Here is a 13,656-nt window from a genome sequence, read left to right as displayed (position 1 = left end):
CTGTTTTTTCTGAAATTTATCTGATTGAATTTTTCGTTCAATTTGCTTTCCTTCTGCACTTCACAGATACTTTTTCATTATTTAAAAGAAATTAAATAAAATTAGTAAGCGCCTGACGGAATTCGGCACCTTCTGGAAGTTAACAAATGGCGGCATACTCATCTGCACGCTCAGCCACTGCCAACTACGCATACATGCTTTCAAATGCTTAGCTTGAGCAAATAAAATACAATTATTGCTTTCAAATGACGAACGTTTTCCGAATACGAAAATTGATAATAACTGTAGGAGCTTTTCTATTCGTTTTCGGACACGGAAAGTTGAACTAAACTGCACTGTCGGAAAAATTTACGTTTCTTTGCTGGCTTTATGTAGGAGGTGTATGTATGCGTAAAATGTTTTTTTGGGATGTATATTTTATTGTTTAATAATTACATACTTATCTCAGACATGATACGAAGTTCATTTGGATGGACATTTGTGTATATGTATAAATTATGTACATAGGTATTATTTTCATAGTCAAATATTTAATTGATGCGTGTTCTTGTAGTAAAAGTGTAAGTTTTTTTTTATTTGTATGTATGTATTTATATGAGTATGTAGTAGGTATAAGTTATGTGTATGTGTGTGAGTGTGCCATTCAGGTCTTTTAAGGCAAAAGTAGAACATATTTATGTATATATTTTTAAGAAAAAATTATAATTTAATATTGTCTGTCGATTGGTCATTGTCAAAGGACTGGCAAGGATACAAGAGTTTTTGTTATTTAATATTTCTTGGTTGTTTACATATATGTAATTTGTTACTTCACATGTTCATGTACATAAATATGTATGTATGTATGTAGAAGCAATCGTCTTTTTATGTTTTCAGAACATACACTTTTATACACAAATATTTTATGTAAGTCTGTATGTAGTCTGTGGGCTTCCGCCAATTCTGGAGACATATGTACATGTGTATGTACATAGGTGTGTATTTATATTGGGTGTTTGTATGTTTATAGTTGTTAAGTCTGAGCTTTATGTGAAAAGATACCACCATACTTTCTTTGTTCAAAAAATGTTTTTTGATAGTTTGGTAAATTTTCTTTGGTTCGGTTTGAATTGCATTGCTGGAATATTACGCGTACTTATGTATATCGAAGAACTTGCTGTAATGTAATTTGCTGTAAATGAAATTTCGTTACTCCTTATCTTTTTATGGTGGCATTTTCGCTCAAATATACAGCATAGTTACTTCAACTTAGCTTTATTTCTCTCCGACATTCATTTTAGTTTTTTTTTTCAGTTTTTGCTCCTTATAATTTATCTAATAATTTTGTTAAATATTTTTCGAAATTTTAAAACCGCAGCACGTTGTTATTAGTTCAAAGAAACGTGTTGTTTCTTCTCTACTACATATTCTATGTTGATCAATTGAGTTTTTTGTTTGCTTTCTTTTTTCTTAGCCTTCTTGGCTCGGATTTCTATGCAAAAGCTGTTTGTTAATTTTAGTTAATGCAATAGTCTTTCTCTAGGTTAACGTCAGGGTAAGCTACAACAAGCAAGTTCAGTTAAAGCCGTTTTCCGCGCATCTACTGTGCATGAATTATGTTTACCCAGAGCTTTGCTCTCAAACAATCACTTTCTCGGGCACTTAATTTTCTTTAAAAATACATTACCACCTCTATATACGTATGTACTTTTTATTTTTCCTTTTATATGTAATCCTATTTGCAAACAGTTCTTCCTCAGCTGCAGTCATTTCCATGTCTATGAAAGACTCTCGTGGGTTTCCATCAATTCTGGAGACAACTGCAATTATTTTTTTGGTTTAACTTTGCTAAGAGGACTGCGAAGCTCTTCAACGTTGCTGCTAGTTCCAGGCATTAGCCTTTAATTTGGTCATAGTTTTCCCTCTAAAATTTTTTGGCCTCCATGTTCTCTGCGAAGCCACGACATTGCTGGCTAGCAGTGCCAAGATTTTTGTGGCATTTAACGATTATGTCATTAGAAGCTTGTTAAAAATATTAAATTTGTTTAGGGCAGCTTATTCTTTTTTTAATCCACATTCAACCCTTCTAACTTAGTCACTTAGTTGTTTATGAAAATGCCACCAGATTATTTTATTAAGAAATTCTAATGAAAATAACCAATTTGAATGAAACCAAATATAACAAACAAGAAAACAAAAAATTATACAAATAACAATACAAAAGAAAAATACATATTTTAAATATTTCATGTATATTTTATTTTGCAAAAATTAAAGGCAAATTAAGAAATACATCACATTAAATTAGTTCGTTTACGCGTATAGTTGAATGCTTCGTTTAAACTATTTTAATTAATTTTTGATTGTTGTTCATACATTACACATTTGGAATATTTAAGCTTTGTAGACATACCGCTTAGGACATTTTATATACATATGGGTATATATATTAGGTATATGTATAAATGCGCTAATTTATAGGTGTATATATTTGTATGATGTAAAATAAGGCTACATAAACTATTAAGCAGAAGAAAATGTACATTTTACAGTGAATTTATAAGATAAAAATTAAATTAAAACTTTTAAAATAACATCAAAAGAACAATAGCTAGTAGAATATAGTAGATACATGTACAATTTACTTATATAACTTCTTTTATTTAAATAAAATCTATTTAATATTAATAGAAATTAAATTAGCATGAATATAAGTTTTAACACTATACATACACATTATTTAAAATTGTTTAAAACATAACGCTAACTAAATTTAAGGCGTTGCATATGCATCGCTTAACTCTTTAACATACAGACATACTGGTATGGATGTTTATGCAACGCCTGGCTAACTTTGTGGCATTACAAGCGAGTGTATTAATGATGAAAATTGCATAGTTACTTAGAACCAAAAAAGGGAATCACTTAAAATATGCTACCTAAAATTTTTTTCAATAATAATAAAAAAATAATTGCAACGCGCTGCATACTGTTTTGAAAGCATTTGCGCAATAAATACTTGAGGGTGCAATTGCAACTGCAACTACATACATATATGTAAATAAAAATACGACGGCAGTTTGCGCACACGCCAGGGTAAAACATCTGCACGCATGCATCCGTGTACAGCTTTTTATTTAATAAATCACATACATACTTATCTGTTTTTACTTAAATATATTGCAACGAAACAAAACATTTACAGCACTTTTAAAAGGCGAATTGTATGTTTGGGTGATTCTTAAAAAAATATATTAAAATCTAATACCAAGTTTAATAAAAGCCTATAGGGCTATCTCGTAAGTGATTGGAAATTTGTAGCTAAAAGCAATACTTAATGCAGCGCAAACACAGCGCAATGACGGTGGGTAATTGCGGCTGTAACGTCTCATCAAGTGATTTTAAATAAAGGTCAGTGGTGTGAGATATAAAAAGATGACTTCAATTTTGAAAGTATTTTAGTTTGGTTGACTAATTAAAATTGTTCAAAACAAATATATGCTTAGGATATATAATAGCTCGTACTATAAAGCTGACAACAATAGAAAGGAGAAGACTCACCCCTGTTTTTGATATTTCAAAGAAAATTTAAGCGCAAAAGTGAAAGTAGTTTTCATTTTTATATCTAACTCAATAGACATACATATATCTATGAGTGTACTGGTCGTTTGCTAAGTTGTTTTTTTTTTACGGAAAACGCGTAACTCTCATGCTGGATATGTGTTTCAATTTGGACGTTCAGTGCAATCAACTTTGGTATACATCATATACAGATTCTTCAAAAGTGTAGTCCATGTGATAAAAGACTACTCTGAAATTTGTCTGGGAAGTTAATTACAAAAAAAATATAATGCATTGCAGACGGTCATGGGCTAGATTGGTCGGCAGTTGTTATTGTTTCAATTAAGAACAAAAATTATTAGGGAGAACGGTGCCCTATGGCAAATCGGTTAATAAATTAATAGCCGGCAGACACCGAATCACTCGTAAAAAAAAAAAAACTCAATTGTAGATTTATTTTGCTATTGGCTCCTTTTACGGGCAAAATGGAAAACTTTTAACACTACATGTTTCGTTTAGGAGTAGAATGGAAAAATTTTAACGGTGATACTTTTTGTATTACCCAATTAATTATTAAGGCTTTAATGGGATAGAACGCAACAAAGGTTGCAGAAGTAGCCTTGTGTATGAGCCATTGCTCTGCGTAACCCTCTACCGCTCAGCATGATCGGAAATAGCTGGTACCTGCCGCCATCCCTTCCAGCACCTACCTACTATCATAGTGTGCGTGCGACTATGGAGACGACATTCGACCAAGTGCACTCTTCGTAGGTCTCCAATGCGACATTCACCGACCCGTTACCATTGTCTGAAGGCAAGTTTATCTACCAACTCGCACCGCAGTCAAAAACTATCGTCCGAACCATTCATTGGCCGTATATCGGGACCGACATCAGTTACGATCACCTATAAGAGGTTCCCCCGACAGTCGGGTATACGTAACCGGAACTACCCAGACTTATCATCTGGCCAATGACGTGCCACCGGCTCCGTCGCTCTAGAGTTTCTTTAATAAAGCGTAGTGTTTCATTTCATCTCCGATTGAACCTGGATTGGTTGAGTATTACCCCACCATATAGTTCAAAGGAAGAGGTTAGTATAACTTTGATCCCACACTCATTTGGTTTAGATGCGTTCATTGGATCATAAGAAATTAACAGAATTCCAAAAATGTTGTAAAAAGAATTGAAGTCAGTTGTGTTTTTTGCGTAAAAAATGCTTGTTAATACAAACGATTGTCTCGCTTTTTTGAACTTTGCGTTGCACAAAAAAGTAGCGGTAAGACAAAATTTTGCATTTCAACATAAAGTCCACAAACTTGCCGGAAACGTCGGAATCTTGTTTTATTGAAAATGAATCCTTTTTTGTAATATTTTGTTTTCTCCATTACATGTCAGCAATGACAGTAGTGTCCCATATGGTACCGAAAGCAGTAATAACGGTTTTTAAATAATACATCAGAGATTGCTGCTCATTTGATATACGATCAACCATTGATCAAAGAGCGCAGAGATGACACAATTTAGAGTAAAAGTGACGTGACCAGGACTATTTGACCGTCTGCATAACATCGGACTTTAACAATTCTAGTGTTTAGGTCAACAGCCTTATTATTATTCCTAAAGCATTGCAGATTAAAATGCCCAGCTAGCGCAGCCTTACTTGTAACTAGCATTCAGTCGTGTTCAGTGGTTCACAAATGAAAATGACTGATGCCTTGTATTTTTACATTTTGGAATGCAGGCAAACCCATAAAACAATGCAGACTGCGTTTAAGACAAAAAAAATAAAAAATTTTAAAAGCGCATATACGTGCACGACTTACCAAATTATCACTAATCAATGCAACCATTCATTAAAAAATAAACACTTAAACAACTTCCACAACCAGTGCTAATGTTCCTTTCATTATTTTAATGCCCAACGACATGCAAAAGCCTTTCCTAAAAAGGATAAAAAATGCGCGCCTTTAACACTTTCATATACACACTAAAAACTTAAATTGTTAAGCGTACTACAAACTACCAATTGGATATTGCATTTTCCAACCTACAAATTTCACAATTTAACACATCGAATTTAATTGCATAATTTCTCTTAACTGCTTTAACTGTCCAAGACAGCTCGTTCAACGCGCAACACGTTCTAACGAATCTGGCGAGTTTTTGGATGGAATGGGGCTGGGCGGAGTTTGGGAATGTGTGGAACGTGTTTTTTTTGCATACAATAAATTTCGATATTTTGTAATTTAAGGGGACACCACATCGAGAGTTGCACATCGAGTGTAAACTAACCATTATAATTACACATTTTAGATTATTTAGCATATTTCCAAATACATATTTTTTATATGTATGTATGTGTGTATATATGTTTGTTTATAATTGCATTTCGTTTGTTCGTTCATTAAATCAATCATTAGTGTTTTGCTTTTGTAAATCATTCATTTTCGGGAACGTTTAACATATACGCTACGCGCGGCATTTCAGCAACGCAACATTCACATCCAGTTGGCATTTCAATGCTGCTATGTGGCAATTTTGTTTTTTGCTTGCTTTGTTTTCGGCTGCGTTGCATTTAAAATGCTGTTGAGCGTCGTTTAAAACGTCTCGTGTTCGCATCGATGCCGGTGACTTGAGCCGCAGCTCTCACCGTTGTGACATCTCCTGCGGCTGCTGTGCTGGTTGCACGCAATTTGGTGCATGTGCGCGTTGGTGCAGCAGCGCCTCTTACATTTGCTGCAGTTGAAGTGCTTGTTGTTGTTGTTGCGTTTGCAGTTGCAGTTGCAGTTGCTGCTGACACCAATGTGGATTGCTTGCAATTAGCCCAGCGGTGCATTTGATGCGAACATTTTGGATATAATCATTTGCGTGACGACGTTGCGCCACCGACGCTGGACAAAGATTCACCACGACTCTTTGAGCGCGTCATAGACGATTCTGCGGCGTAATGAAACATAGATAAGACAATTGTTTTTATAATGTTTTTATTTGTTTTTTTTTTATTTTTATTATTCAGTAAAATAATTATCATGCCTTCTTACCTTTGCTATTAATTTTCTCAGCTTTATAGGCCCGCATTGCTTTGCCGCGCTTATCCAATATCAACTTGTCGTAGCGCACAAATATACCATGTTTGGGTTTGCATTGGAAATACTGTATGCCTTGTACGGTGCCGTCGTTCTTGCCTGTCGGGGTGTCCAGTTCGACGCCAATCCAAGTGCCCGCTTGGAAGTGTGTGGTACCAATGTAGCTAATTACGCCACTTGTGTTGTAGGGCCGTATTAGCACTGACTCACCAACCAGCACCCAATCGGGTAGTGAAGCTTCGATTTCTGTGAAATTCGAATTTAGTTAGATGTTAACTTTTTAATAAATAACAAAATATATTTTAATAGAAAATTATATATAAAAATAGGATATGAGTGAACTTGGCATTCGCAATGCTTCATTTTTATACTTTTCTAATTAGGCGTTTCTTTATCAAATACAATATTCGTTAGCGGTATTTATTTTGAATTATTTATCGATATTTGTAGCTAAATATTTATCTATTTGCTTATATATTTTATGCTATTAAACTATTTTTAGAAAACTTACCGATAAATTTATCGATATATAAAGTTATCAATATATTTATTTAATTATCGATATTTATCAATTTATTAATACATACATATCGCTGTTTAAAGTACAAGACCGTGTATCGTCATTCTGCAAAACCGCGTAACTGACTTTTGCTGCCAAAAATTGGATTTGCTCACACAAACTCTTGGCGCAACCCTTATCCATTCGTCCTGAAATATACTAGCTAGAAATGCGATTACTTTATAGAATAAGAGAACCATTTTGAAATACGAGTGTTTTTACTCTTCAGAAAATAATTTATGCAACCTCACATACGCGGTTTTGCATTTTGTTGATACGCGGTTTTGTACTTTAAACGACGATATGTAGGCACTTATCGATATATTTTACTCATCGTAAGTTTTATACATAAAATGAAAGAGCCTAATCAACGCATCGATACATTTATCAACATTTTTATCGATCTTTGTAATAGATTACTCATTATTGAGAGGGTTTAAATATATCTAGGTATGTTATCGATGTACATATTTTTCGTAATCATTACATCCAGAGATCGCATCGAATGTCCACTTTAGAGCAAAAACCGGACATTTTTTTTGTATATATAAACAAATGAACAGATATTATTAACCGGATATCCGGATTTTTACTGTATACACGAATATCCGTACTGAGTATCCATTTTATAATATATGTAAAGCAAAAATTTCTAGTAAAATTATCGATATTTTTAATGAATTTCCTATCGATTTTTTGGTACGGCCCTTCTCTGATTTCTGCAAATCTTCTCAAACCGATTTCGAGCCGAAAACGTGTGATGGGATCTTAATTTTTCTGCTATTACCACATTTCATTCCACTTACACTTGAATTCGGAAAATTTACTCGATTTGTGAGAAACACGAACATACATTTCTGAAGAATTTTGGTGGGCAGAATCCGAATCTGACCGTATTGGTTTCAAAATCAAAAAGTATCTATTATTTAGAGTCGCTGAATATACATATGTAGATATGTTTCACCATAGCGATTGGATTCGATGTCATTAACCGACTTCCAAAAAAGGAGGAGGTTATCAGTTCGTCGGAATATTTTTTTTTTTTTTTTTTGTATGTTACCGCATAACTTTGGACCACGTCAACCGATTCTTTTTGCATCGGAAAGGTAGTGTCTCAGAGGTGATCCCATACTAATCTGGTTAAGATCCGATCAGTGGATCATGAGATATATATACACATATTTTTTTTTTATATGAGAGTTGAAGTCGGTTTTTTTTTTTGCTAAAAATTACTTGTTATCCATTTCGTTTCCTAATCGTAGTTGTTCTTTGTTCTACATTATGATATCATAAATATCATAACTGATGATAAAACGAGTACGCTCGCACGAATTAATATCGCGTCTTGTTCTTAATTAACATAGTGAAATTTTATCCCGCCAAAACCAAAACTCTTTCACATACCTGCATCCAGTTCCATGCTGCCTGTCATTGACACATCCAGCCGATCGTTGGATGCCGTCATTATGCCCTCCATTTGTGCCACCGAAGCGCGCTGTAATTGTGAACGCGACATACCGCCATTGTTGTTCGTGCTTGTAACACTACTGGACATAACATTGACGCCACCTTGTGGCGGTGTCTTTTTACGACGTACAACTTTCCCAACCGGAAGCTGACCGCGTACAATGCCATTACCCTCTAACGGCTGTTGTTCAGCCTCCGCCAACAACGCTGGTGCAGTGTTCAGCATTTCATTGCCATTTTGATTGTCTGTAGCAATGTTGTTACTAATTATTTTTGCTGTTGTATTTTTGTTGTTCTCACTATTATTGTGATTACTATTCAACATAGCTGCTGTAGTTGTTGCTTCGCAGTTATTGTTGTTTTTAATTTCAACAACATCATCATCGTTTATGGTATTTGCCATGTAATCGCTGACATCTGCGACGCTGGTGTTTGCGTCGGCATTGGCAACGACATTGGCAGCGGTATATTGTGCTTTTGGTAAAGTGTTTGGCAGCTTTGCTTTTGTGTTGTTGGCGTCATTGTCATTGAATGTTGCAATGATTTCGGTAGCTGGCTCTGTGTCTGCTATGGTTTCTGGTGCTGATTTTGATTGCTTGTGTGGCGTTTCGTTTTGATTTTCATTAAACGCCGAATGTGCTGTCGTTGATTGAGCTTGCTGTTGTTTAGCGCCATTTGATTTTGGCATGTCTTTTAGGAAAGGATTGAATCGCGCCTGGCGGTTAGGTGGTGAATTTGAATTAAAGTCTAAAAATTAAAAGTATAAAAGGTAAGGATAAAAATTAAATTTAAACAAAATGTAATGTAATAAGTAACTGATTTAATGCTACAGTTAGAAGACTGCACGTTTAAGTATTGAAAAGTTCACCGATTTAATCTAAAGTTACCCTCAAGATGTCATTCAGCACCAGTAGTGCCGATACAACATTTCTTCTCTCGCCCCAAGAATTTTATTGGTTCTACGATCCCTTAGTTAAACCTATTATGTTTTACAGAGCTCCTTTGTCTGGTGGAATTCACTAAACACAGCTGCACTAGCTTAACAGCTAGACCACGGGCTGCCGTAAAGGGCATTATGCTGAACATAGTGCTTGCCGACAGTGCAGGCGGAATTCTCGCAGCACGAACTGCTATCAGATTAAGGGAAACCGGGCGGTTAACAAGCGCAAAGACTGGGCACTACGAAGTTCTGGAAAGTTTCGATTTAATCCCTGATTACACAGAGTACTGCGTTTGGGTGTGGCGGGATGACTAAATGAAGGAAGTAGCGAATTTTTTAACGGATAGGTCGAAAGGGTATTTGTGCTAAGACCACTCTATCAACATTAAACTTAGGCTTCTTGGCCTAGTATGGTTTGCGGGTGGTCGTTGGAGCTTCTTTCGTTTACGAAGCCGCAGCTCTCACTGTTGGTGGGGGTGTTGTGACAAATTATTGTCCGATTGACATTCACGCAGTAATTTGGGCAATTTGTATGCTGTTACAACAACACAACACGAAATGGGTCGATCTTTTGATTGTTGCATCCACTTCATGTCGTCTGTCTAAAGCGCCCACAAAATCAGCGAATACCCCTGTTATATATTCCTTTGCTTCTGATCCCACTTCTCTCTTAATAACAAGGTCAGAATCTTTCGACTTTTGCACGCTGATTTGTATGAAGTGGTCTTTCTTAATGTAATTTCAAAAACAAACTAATATAAATAGTTCCGAATTTGCAAACCATTCCATTTCGAAATGATTCAGTGCTCTGGAAACGCTTAAGATTTTTGAAATAGAGCTTTTAACTGCAGTTAATATTGAGGTGGAAATATGCTATTATTCGATAACACTGGCACAAAAGAGTTTGTTTATTCTCATGATGAGGCGCCTTATCTTTATGTATTTTGTCGCGCGAAATAGTGAAAATTTACTCGCAAATTTAAGGGTGTTAAGCCAAAACCGACTACGGATTTGGTCTCATCAAAAGTACAGACACTTCTTTTTTTTTGGGGTGCCGGTGTGATTCGGTCAATTAATTTTCAACTTACCTGGTGTCTCATCAATACTCATTGAACGCATAGAAGCGATGTCATCGTTTGTTAAATTGCTGCACGATACCGCCTGCAAAAAAATAAATGAGATTGAAATCTTTTTGCTAATAAATACTCCTAACTAAGAAAGTTCGTGATCAACATTAAAAAAGGCACTGAATGACAATTTGGAAATTTTATAGGCGAAAAAATTAATAAGAAACGCTTTCAGTGCTGTTGTAAGAACAAAATGTCACACTTTGAATTTCAGTATGGTGGTGCATTCGAGAGCAAAGAAATGGGGCATTAAATAGCACTTCCAAAAGTGTCCTTTCGTGCCTTTTTCAGTGATGCAGAAAAGTTGTTCCTACAAATTACCTGCGATCCATAACCGCTCGATGTTGACGAACTCATGCTGGGCGTTGCCAGGCCGGTTAAATGCTTCATATTCGCATTGGCGCTGGACGTGTAACTCAAGTAGCTGCTATTTGAATGATTGCTGACATCCATGAACGAGTCCATTGTTTTTGAGGCTGTGAGCCGTGAGCGTGTATGATAGTTATTCTGTTGGTTCTTTTCCTGCTCATACTCGGCGGTATACTCCGAATCGCTGTAGCTGTCTTCGGGCTCTTCGGCGAGCGCGCGATGAACACCCAGTGGCTCTTCGTGAAGCGTGGTCATGCGCATGCCCAGTAGCTTGCTAGTAGCCGGTGAAGCTGTATTATAAATAAATAAATGCCAATTAGCAAGTAAGTGATAGATTCTTAAAACGAAAATGTGTTAAAATTTAATAGTTTTAGTTAGAAAAATAAACATTTATTTATGTTTTAACATAAGACATATTCGGCTTTTATCTTTGTTTTTGCATAAAGACATTGGTTAACACCTACGCTTGGTTGGCGGATTGCGTTGATTGAAATTCAAATTCAGATTTAAGAATGTTGGACGCGCTGCATTCCCAAAAAGGTGGCAAGAAATATTTACATAAACAATTTGTATATTATTAATGAGCAAAGCATTCAGGGCGATACATACATACATTTATGGAGTAATTATATATGCATTTTGATTGTAGAGTGTGGTAGGAACACAAAAAACTAAACTAAAATCATTTTTTGTTGCGCTGCACTGCGTCAGTCAGCAACAACAACAACAACAACAACAACAATAACAAACTAAAGGCACACAACAACAATTCAATGTGAATAGTGCGTGTTGAAAACGATTTTATTATTTTTATGTGAAGATACATAGTGTTAAGTATTATTTAACTAGAAATTATAACGGTAGAATGTGGCTATGCAGATACTATATAAAAGCTACAAATGCTGCAAACATGTGACTACAAGTAAAAAAAAAAAAACAATGCGCATACTCAAACGCCTATGCTATTGCAACTATTTATGTATTAGCGTGGGCCGAAAATCCGCTTTTTTAGAATTTTGATTCGTAATAGCATAAATTTGGTTCACTATGCTCTAAAAATAAAAATTAATTAATAATTTTTTTTACTAAAATTGCAAGTATCTTCGAAAGTATTAGTCCTGCATAATTTGGTATATGGACCTTTTTTTGTGTAGAGAATCGAAGTAAGCTAAGAAACTTTTTAGCACTTGAACTTTGATGGACCTTGGCGAGCCTAAGATATTGACCAAAAATTGTCATCTTTCACACAGATTGTTTTAGAGCATAATTAACCATATTTTTGCTATTACGCATCAAAATTCTAAAAAAGCGGATTTTCGACTCACGCTATTATTTATGTATAACTAATTTCAATGGAAACATATAAAAATAGTTGGCTAAAATTGAATTACAACAAAATTGCTCTAGATGAGTATGAAACGCTAACAACGATTAAATGTTGAGTTGGATAAAGGAAATGTATGTAAATAAAATTTAATGATTAACACATTGAGTGCCAAGCGAATTTGATGAAAGTCTTCCCCGGAGCCCAAGCAGGTTTTCATCAAACACAATTTGTATAGTTAGAGTTTGTACCATAAAACCGACAAAAATCACGACGCGCTATAAAAATTGCTCGCGCTGGCCCTGTAGGCAGCAACTTTTTCACTGCAGCTTCTTGACACTCCTCTTCTTACCAGTTGTTCTTTTGGACTCGCTGAAATCCAACTACTTCTTCGGCGGCGGTACTTAATGAACGGGAAATATGGTGCCAGTGCTCGCATATGTCGGTTTTTTTTAAGAGTGCTCTCTGAGAGCAAGTGGGAGTCAAGGGAGTCAAGTAGTGAATGCATTAGCTGCTGTGACTGCAGCTTTTCGACGCTAAACTTTCCTTGCATTGTTGGGCGCACATTTTATGTACGTCTAAAACACAGGAAGCATGCATTCCACAACATGATCGATTTGGTTTCTCGTTTTTCGATCTGGAGACAGCCACATACTACCATGTTTCGGGACCCGGCGTAGTCGATCAGCCTCAGTCCGTTGTCGGACGTTTTGCCGTGGGGCCTGAACTTTCCGACGGTGGTTCCAAAGGTCCCTTCCTTGCCCACCCTGGAATTGATGTCGCCAAGCACGATTTTAATATCATGGCGTGGGTGGCGCTCGTATGAGCGGTCCAAGCGCTCAGATTTTATCCTTACGAGGACATCAACCAGCCGGACAGAGGCACCTTCCCCATTAAGGGTGCGCACATTCCAGGTGCATGCCCTCAAATCGTAGTCCATTAAACGTTTGCCGTGGTCGTCATCAAAAGGGGGGTCTCAGTCGAGGCTTTGTTCTCCTTTTTCATTGGAGCCTGTTTTTACATGGCGGGTCCCAAACCCAGCGCACGACCCACTGCTGGCACGGGGGGGGCGGGGTTTCGCAACCGAATACACGCTTATATATCGAGCCGCTTGCTCCAAGACAGACACCCCCTTGCAGTAGCACCTACTGGTGAACAGACGCTGCAGACTTCAGTGAGCCCTTAAACCCAATAAGTCAGAGTGGGCCGAAAAAAGCTCCATATCTTTCTGCTGTGACCCAA

General features: G+C 36.3%; 1 protein-coding gene across 1 annotated transcript in view; it reads right to left on the bottom strand.

The window, feature by feature from the left end:
* Positions 1–5,455: 5,455 nt before the first annotated feature.
* Khc-73 (Kinesin heavy chain 73) overlaps positions 5,456–13,656 on the bottom strand; it is a 29,624-nt gene continuing 21,423 nt past the window's right edge. The window contains exons 15-20 of the mRNA XM_017616872.1: positions 11,555–11,614; positions 11,043–11,380; positions 10,683–10,755; positions 8,592–9,401; positions 6,584–6,874; positions 5,456–6,479 (exon numbers count right to left, since the gene is read on the bottom strand). Coding sequence (XP_017472361.1) covers positions 6,403–6,479; positions 6,584–6,874; positions 8,592–9,401; positions 10,683–10,755; positions 11,043–11,380; positions 11,555–11,614 — 1,649 coding nt within the window. The 3' untranslated portion in view covers positions 5,456–6,402. The remainder of the gene's footprint in view (positions 6,480–6,583; positions 6,875–8,591; positions 9,402–10,682; positions 10,756–11,042; positions 11,381–11,554; positions 11,615–13,656) is intronic.

This window comes from Rhagoletis zephyria, unplaced genomic scaffold (genome assembly GCF_001687245.7).
Source record: "Rhagoletis zephyria isolate East Lansing unplaced genomic scaffold, Rhagoletis_zephyria_1.1 Rzeph_scaffold_00029, whole genome shotgun sequence".
Lineage (NCBI taxonomy): Eukaryota > Metazoa > Arthropoda > Insecta > Diptera > Tephritidae > Rhagoletis > Rhagoletis zephyria.
This window is presented reverse-complemented; position numbering and strand designations above follow the sequence as displayed.